Source organism: Carcharhinus amblyrhynchos, chromosome 23 (genome assembly GCF_965287045.1).
Source record: "Carcharhinus amblyrhynchos chromosome 23, sCarAmb.v2.hapA, whole genome shotgun sequence".
In the NCBI taxonomy this organism is placed as follows: domain Eukaryota; kingdom Metazoa; phylum Chordata; class Chondrichthyes; order Carcharhiniformes; family Carcharhinidae; genus Carcharhinus; species Carcharhinus amblyrhynchos.
The window spans coordinates 34,713,072-34,722,096 of NC_137346.1; the positions used below are offsets into that span (position 1 = coordinate 34,713,072).

Here is a 9,025-nt window from a genome sequence, read left to right on the forward strand (position 1 = left end):
TGAGCGGTGCTGAGTGTTAGTAGGGAATATCGTTAGTTTTGTTGTGCCTACTATGCTGCCTTTAACCATCAAAATTTATTGACGTTTTTAATGAATTTTCTTCATGGACGTGTCTGGCCAAATGGCCTGTTTCTGCCCTGTAAATATATTACACTATTCAATTTATAATATTTGTGACATATTTGCAGTTGAATAACTTTGACTAGTTTGCATTTACATTATATTCACAGCATTGTGATGAACTCTTGGAATTATCCTCAATGAAAATTCATTATTACTTTGCCCATTTGTCGTCCTCTTACTAAATCATCTTAACCCTCAATCTTCAATAATTCTTCAAACATATCTGGGGGTGACTGTACAGGGAGGCAAGCAACTGCCAAACTTGCATAATGAAGACAGGCATCTTTGATAGTTTTGCTAATGAATGTAAATGAGGAGGTGGGATTAAGGGAAGCCTGACGTTCTGTTCTTCAGTGGGAGTTCAGTAGATTTCTGAGAGAGACGAGAGATGAAATTGCTGGTTCTCTAACAGAAATCTTTGTTTCTTCATTGGAAACAGGTGAGGTCCCAGAGGATTAGAGGATTGCAAATGAGGTTGTGTTATTTAAGAAGGGTAGCATGGATAACCTGGGTAATTATAGGCCATGGTAGGGAAATTGAGCTTGACGTCCATGGTAGGGAAATTGTTGGAGAAGTTTCTTAGAGATAGGATCTATACATATTTAGAACTGAATAGTCTCATTAGCGATTGACAACGTGGTTTTGTACGAGGGAGGTCATGCCTCACAAATTTGGTTGAGTTTTTTGAGGAGGTGGCAAAAATGATTTGATGAGGGAAGGGCCATGGATGACGTCTATATGGATTTTAGTAAAGCGTTTGACAAGGTCCCTCATGGCAGGCTGGTGCAAAGGGTTAAATCTCACTGGATCAAAGGTGAACTGGCTAGATGGGTACAGAACTGGCTTGGCCATAGAACAGAGTGTAGCAGGCCTTTTTCTGATTGGAGGTCTGTGACTAGTGGTGTTCCACAGGGCTGTGCACTGGGACCTCTGCTGTTTGTGATATATATAAATGATTTGAAAGAAAATGGAGCTGGTCTGATTAGTAAGTTTGCAGACGACACAAAGATTGCTGGAGTTGCAGATAGTGATGAACATTGTCAGAAATTACAGCAGGATATAGATAGGCTGGAAAATTGGGTGGAGAAATGGCAGATGGATTTAATGCAGATAAATGCAAAGTGATGCATTTTGGTAGATCTAATGCAGGGGGAGCTATACAATAAATGGCTGAACCATGAGGACTATAGACACACAGAGGGATCTGGGTATGCAAGTCCACAGATCCTTAAAGGTGGCAGCACAGGTGGAAAATATGGTGAAGAAGGCATATGGCATGCTTGCCTTCATTGGACGGGGTGTAGAGTTTAAAAGTTGGCATATGATGTTGCGGTTATATAAAACACTTGATTAGGCCACATTTGGAATTCTGTGTCCAGTTCTGGTCGCCAAACTACCAGAAGGATGTGGAGGCTTTGGAGAGAGTGCAGAAAAAGTTTACCAGGATGTCACCTGGTATGGAGGGTATTAGCTATGAGGTGAGATTGAGTAAACTAGAGTTGTTCTCCCTGGAAAGACAGAGGTTGAGGGGCGACCTAATAGAGGTTTATAAGATTATGAAGGGCATAGATAGGGTGAACAGTTGGAAGCTTTTTCCCAAGTCAGGAATGACAAACACAAGGGGTCACAAGTTCAAGGTGGGGGCGCGGCAATGTTCAATACAGATATATGGTGGGGGCCTGGAATGCTCTACCAAGAAAGGTGGTTGAGGCAGACACACTAGGATCATTTGAGACTTAACTAGATAGTCACATGAACAGACTGGGAATAGGGGGATACAAACGGATGGTCCAGTTAGGTGCAGGCTTAGAGGGCCGAAGGGTCTGTTCCTCTGTTGTTCTGTTCTTTGAGTGTGGGGGGGTGGTTAGATTTAATTTTGAAGTTATTTCAAACCATGTTTCACAACATCTTCCAAAGCCTACTGTGTTGCTGTTATAACCACTATATTAAGCTAGTCCTGGCGAATGGGCCAGGAAATGGCAAATGGAATTTAATGTTGGCAAGTGTGAGGTGGTCCACTTTGGTAGGAGGAATGGTAGGAAGGACTATTACTTACGTGGCGAAAAACTGCAGCAGGCGACGGTGCAGAGGGACCTCGGGGTCCTTGTGCATGAGTCGCAAAAACCCAGCTTGCAGGTGCAGCAGGTGGTCAGGAAGGCGAATGGGATGCTGGCCTTCATAGCGAGGGGGATTGAATATAAAAGTAGGGAGGTCTTGCTGCAGCTGTATAGGGCATTGGTGAGGCCGCAGCTGGAGTACTGTGTGCAGTTTTGGGCGCCGCACCTGCGCAAGGATATTTTGGCCCTGGAGGGAGTGCAGAGGAGGTTTACTAGGCTGATACCGGAGTTGAGGGGATTGAGCTATGAGGAGAGGCTGAATAAACTAGGCTTGTACTCGTTAGAGTTTAGAAGAATGAGGGGAGATCTCATTGAGACGTATAAGATGATGAATGGGATGGATAGGATAGAGGTGGAGAGACTCTTCCCGCTCAAAAAAGACAGTAGGACTAGGGGGCACAGCCTCAAGATAAAGGGGAGGCGGTTTAGAACGGAGTTGAGGAGGAACTTCTTCACTCAAAGGGTGGTGAATCTCTGGAATTCTCTGCCCGTTGAAGTGGTGGAGGCTGCCTCGCTAAATATTTTTAAGAAGTGGGTTGATGGGTTCTTGATAAGAGAGGGGATTAAGGGTTATGGGGAGAGGGCGGGAAAGTGGAACTGAGCCACGACAGATCAGCCATGATCTTATTGAATGGCGGGGCAGGCTCGAAGGGCTAGATGGCCTACTCCTGCTCCTATTTCTTATGTTCTTATGTTCTGATGCTTGTTTCTTTTTCACAGGCCATCCTTCATGAAGCTGGAACAGTGGCTATTAGCTCTGAAACTGCACATGGAGATGCACCTTCCACTCACCTCTGATCTGGAACAGCTCAATCATTCCTTCTTCCAGAATCATTCAAGAAGCAAAGAGAAGCTTCTAGAAACCATGTGAGCTGGCCCACTTGAACACAAAGCTGAACCGTTGCAGTGTAATCTACAAGCATGCTGATGTTCAGCTGACCACCTTCACATAATGACACATTTCATCAGCGTACTGGGCACAATCAAACCTGCAAGTACACCACTGTGCTGTTTATAATCCTGCGGGAAGACCCCTTCAGCTTTTAACATTTCACCGGACAACAAGGCTACTCAACTAATGTAAATAGCTGGCCACCTCCAGTTGGACACGGAAAGGGCGTGGGACGGTTTATAGGATATTGGTGTAAGTGGCTATTTCCACAGTGATCTCTTGAACCCAGGGCACCTGACACATGATTTGTAGATAAATGAAGCCCTGCAGTTAGTGGCAGGATAGAGTTACTGCTCCAACTCTGAATACAGAGAAACCCACTTTGTGGTAATGTGTGAAAGGTATTTGGGCTGTGCTATCCAGCACAATGAACTCTCAGCAGGAAATGCCGCTGACTTGGCCACCTCTCTGTCTAATAGAGGGGCAACAGGATGGCTGGTGAGAGTTGGAAAGTTGCCATCTTGTGGAGAAAGAGATGCTGTTTCGACTGGAGTGGCGGAGGGACTGCACCTGACTGCTGTGCCTGAGCTGGGACTGAATGATACTGGCAGCACGAGCCTGAACTGAAATTTTCCATTCCAAGCACTAATATCCCTTATCTTGATGATGAGCGCCAGATTAGAAACTGGTGTTGTGCGTCCAGAGGGAAAGACAAACTGTTATAGCTCATTCCCAATTTGGAAACATTGGTGACAGGGGTAGAAAAATCTACAGCTGAAATTTCAAACAGCAGTTACATCTCATCACAAATTATTGAATCAAGTGGAGGGATCAGGGATATGGTCTAGTATTAACATGTTAGTTTATCAGGGTTTATAGCCATGCAACATTTAGTGAGGAGCTACTTAATTGAGATTAAACCCCTTTAATGGACTGAAAAATTAATTATGTGCTTGATGAAACTATTTAAGGAATGAAAGAGTTTCAAAATGGTAATTCTGCTATAACTTTAGACACTGCAAGTTTGCAATATTTTATGAATCTTGTCACTGCATTGTACTTCCTCATTCTTGAGTGTTCACAGAGAATGAGTCTGTCCTAACCTGACTCCACTGAGTGTCTTCAGCCCCTCGAGCTTCATCCAGTCTTTCCATTTACACACTGCTTTATCCTCTGGCTTTGACCACTATCCCCATTGACAGCAACTCATCCTTCTTTTGGAACAAGAGGTGCAAAGCACCAACATCTGACAGTGCCGCTCATTTGTTAGAATTCTATTTGGCTTCTTTCCCATTTTCAAGAGAGCTCTGTGATGGTTTCTCCTTCCTTTTCTGCATTCTCTATCACACACACCTTTCCATTTCTGTTGTACTGTCTATTAATCTTGCTCCTTCAATGTTGCTTTCTGCTCCAGGAATTTCTCGCACCCCTAGTACCACAGTCACTTCTATTCACCTGAATCACCTGGTTTCCAAGGTGTCCATTTGGAGTTTGTGACTGTAGTTTATCTTGCATCTTCTGACACACTCATCCTCCCCTTCTCTCTCTTCCTACCTATCAGTAAGATGACCACAATGGTCCCCTTCTCTGAAAAATCTTGACACCTCATGGATATAGCACTCACTGAAATTTTTGAAGTGAAGTTGGTCTTTCATCAAAGTATTGTGTCCGTCTAAATCAATGTCATTTTAATCATTGCACCATCCAACGTATAGCCATTGCTTTTCCTTGAGCTTTAGGTTTTGGAGATGGCCCTCCAAGACCAGGGACGTAAAAACTCAGCTTCCCGTTCATTGTGTTTCCTGGGAACATTCATCTTCTTCTCGCTTGTTTATTCCACTCTGAACTGTAATCAGATACGGACTTGACTTTCTGTAAAGCCAAAAGCATCCCCCTTGGGTATCCAAGACTGGGATGAAGCCAGGCCGAATACGCTGGCTCTCAAGCCAAGTCAAGCTTTCCATTCAACTATCCAAGCCTGGCTGGGACAGAAGCACCATCTGCTCTGTATCTAGTGACTCTGAATGTAGCACTTGTGGCTGCCGAACATCACTTTGCAGACTCACACTATTTCCAAAGGACAAATTTCACTTTGTTTTCTGTTCTTTATTTCTTGTGTTTATTTCTAAATTGTAATTTGCATAATTCCTGCTTTCCATAGACATTTGAGATTGTATTTTCACTTCTCTACTTCCACCTCACATCTACAATTGTACATTTTTTTTTAACTCTCAGGCTGTTCTGCTTTCAAGATTATCTGCTTTACATTGGACAAAAGCAAGTCACATTTCAGGAACTTAGTGATGTGATGTTAGATACTCTTACACTTCTGGGACCTGAGTGCTAACCCACTCCAGACTCGGGCAGGGGGAAGAACTGCGCTGCTCAAATACATTTTTATTGTGACCACAGTCTGAATATCCGAATCCTAAAGATAACTTCACAGTGATGGCTAGTGTAGGAATTGGAAAAATGTACAATAATCTATTTGGATGATGGTGGTTTTGAGATTGGGCTAAGGAACAAGGGGAAATATGTACAGGAAACTTGGCTCTGAATTAACCTGTGCTGTACCTGATTTGAAGGTATTCCATGAAACAATGCTAAGGGGGCTTTAATCTACATTATACCCTCATACATAAGGATGTTTACTACACGTAAAAGACAGACTTCCAGACACCCATAGGCTTAGTGCCAGTCTATTGAGATGTGTGAACTTTGAACTGTTAAATATCTGTTGACATTAGAAAGATCTGCAGCTTGTGTAAATTAAGAAGATTGTTTTGAGAGTGATTTTTTTCACCGTGCGTTAGGACCCAAGCCACAACTTTATTTAGCTCTGCAGTGTGTACTGGAGAATTGCCATTTTAGCTTTACAAGGCAAGGACAGAAACGATTGACACATCCCCCGCCTTTTCCTGCGCTGACCCGTGGTCTGCCAGCTGGTGTTTAGAAAATTAGAATTGGCTATTCCAAGCACTGTGTCTTAATGCAGAGATGCCATATGTCAATAATGTATTTGAGTTAAATGTCCCAAGTATCTCAGGATTCACTTTGTTAGATATTTCGCAGTCCTGTATTACCATGTCTGTACTAACACGGATGTACTGAAGGTGGAGGGAACGCATTCTGCAATCTCTCAGCATCATCTGCCTGACAGATGTGGGGCTCCATGAGGTAAATATTTGTAAGTGTTCCTCTAATGCTTGGCCTTAAAACACTGTACTGCACTTAGTGTTGACAGCCTGATTACAAGTGGCTGTTGCTCTGTATCATTATTGTCCCCATCTAACTGTTTTCAGTAAGTTTGAAGACCAACATTCCATTCGTTATACACTGTGTAAATGGTAAATCCAATTCAAAATATTCACCAGCTTACACATGGCAAGAGAGTATAGAAAGCTGAAATTGTTGCTTTTGCAGATTACTTGCAGTGAAGGGATTGTGTTATTGCTTTCTCACCCTGATTTCAATGTTTAACTTTTGATGGAGGCAGAGATGCAATTATTAAGATGAATGGGAGTGGCATTGTGGATAATGAGGCCCATGTCTGGGCCTTATTAGTTTAATTCTATTACAGAGGGTAATAAATCAGTTTAGGATTTTTCCCTTGAATGCCATTAACAAATGCTGGGCAATTCTCTTGCGTGGCCATTGATTGAAGAATGAATTGAGTTTGGCTCTGACTGTCAAATAAGCTGGTAAGAATTTCCAACTGAATTGGCAGTCGCACCTGAGAATCTATTGCCCAGAATGTCCCTGAAATTGGCAAACTTTGTAGGGAGTAGGGTGGGACAGTGTTTGTGCAAATTTGCAAGTTGCTGAGCTCCCAAAATAAAATGCTTTGTGGTTTCTGAATCCATTAGTTTGCACAGAGGGACATGGGCAATAAGCACGAAGCAATCCTGTGGATCCAACCTGTTCTTTTTTATGCCGTGGGATCCTATTGATCTCTGTAATTCAAACTTATAAATAGCTCCCATAGTCGGAACATAAATGTTATGGTTAAATGAGTCAAAGGAAAGTTGACAGGGAGAAAAGGGTGTATTTCTCAACCTTAAATTACTTCAGAAACTAGCATGTTTGAATGTTGGACTCATTCAAATTACCAGAATAAAAACCCAAAATGGGACTGCTTGCTGGTTCAGTGTGCAGTGTGGACAAGCAGTTCAATCCCTGATCAGTGCTGAATTAACAGTGGCATATTACAATTGGCCTCAATGATCCTGGTTTAGGAATGGTGAAGATTTGCATTCAATTAACACCTGCAACAAGGGAGTAATGTTTGGAACAAGTTTCAATGTCTTCCATGGTTAAATAGCCTGGTGATATTTATTGTCTAAATGCCTTTGAAGAATGGCACATTGGACTGTTGGCAGATGTGGGTGCCTTCTGTAGACAAGGTAGAAACTTCGGTAACAATGGAGGAATTATATCTGTCATACAGTGGCATCGATTTGTCTTTAAACTTCACGCAATCGTATTTGTACTGTGGGCCATACAAAAGGTACAAGTTAATAATTGGATAATCATGTGCAAAACATTCATTGTAAACCTCTGCCGTCAGTGTACGGGACCAGACGTGCTCACCGAAAAACCTGAGAAACTCTTCGCACTTAAGTTAATCTGTGCCTTGTTTAGCCAGAGCTGTCAAGGACCAGTGGTTGGTTTATGTTATTTATGAAATCAACTTGCATTTTCTAACATTGTTAATTTATTGTTTCTGTGGAATTAGTCATATCATTCCAGTGTTTCATTCCTCATGTTTATGTTTTGAAACTGTGAACATAGTGCACTTTACACACAAGGGTGACTATGACAGCAATTCTGTAAAGTATTGTAACAGGAAAATGAATAAAACCAGCTTCATCTCAACCAGCAACTTTATCAGCATCTTGTACATTCTGTTTTTAAAAAACAAATCTCAGACCGAGGGTATAAATCAGCCAGACTTCCTCCTCACTGAATCCTGTTGGAAATGGGGAGTATTTGAGTGAATTTGTGAATGTTAAATGTGCTGTCAACAATCCTTAAAAGGTTATTTCACTAAAATCTTAATATATAATCAAAGGATCAGTAACATGGAAATGTAGCTCACAAGGAGAGGACGTTAATAAGAAAAGAATGAGAATGGCTTTTTATTTTCTGATAGGGGTGATCTTTTGAGGTTTGGGCTGAGGCACACTTGAGGGGCAAGTAGAAGAGCTTCACTGCATTTAACAGTACTTTGTCTAAGTGGGATGCTTAACATTGACATGGGATATCCAAATGGAAAGTATTCCATCCCTTGGCGTTATACTACATTTGGCTGTACCATAGTTGACCTGAATACACATCCTGTGAGCTTTGCATGAAAAGGTCCAGAACAAAAATGGCCACAATAAACAAGGCAGAAAGATGAAGTTCCTCTATTAAGTAAGATTCAGCAGCTATTGATTAAACAGCATCCTCTGCTGGTGAAAAACTCTATTAAAAGATTGAAAGGAATTGTTTCAAAGTGGGATTGTAGTTTTCCCTCCTGACTTATCAGAATTCATGGGTTAATATAAAGAAGTTAAACACAATTAAGAAGAATAAATAACTGAAACTAATTGAAAATGGGATCAATTGTGAACATAACCAGAAACGTTTTTAAGTTTGTTTATTAGTGTCACAAGTAGGCTTACACTGCAATGAAGTTATTGTGAAAATCCCCTAGTTGCCACACTCCAGCGCCTGTTCGGGTAAGAAAATAAGAAATAGGAGCAGGAGTAGGCCATCCAGCCCTTCGAGCCTGCCCCGCCATTCAATAAGATCATGGCTGATCTGTCGTGGCTCAGTTCCACATTCCCGCCCTCTCCCCATAACCCTTCATCCCCTCGCTTATCAAAAACACATCCACCCACGTCTTAAA

The 9,025-nt window shown here is 42.0% G+C and overlaps 1 protein-coding gene across 5 annotated transcripts in view; it reads left to right on the forward strand.

The window, feature by feature from the left end:
* limk1a (LIM domain kinase 1a) overlaps positions 1 to 8,010 on the forward strand; it is a 70,712-nt gene extending 62,702 nt beyond the window's left edge. For all 5 annotated transcript variants that reach the window (XM_080210390.1, XM_080210392.1, XM_080210394.1 and 2 more), the window contains one exon: positions 2,961 to 8,010. In XM_080210390.1, the coding sequence (XP_080066516.1) occupies positions 2,961 to 3,111 (151 nt within the window). In that variant the 3' untranslated portion in view covers positions 3,112 to 8,010. The remainder of the gene's footprint in view (positions 1 to 2,960) is intronic.
* The last annotated feature ends 1,015 nt before the right edge of the window (positions 8,011 to 9,025 follow it).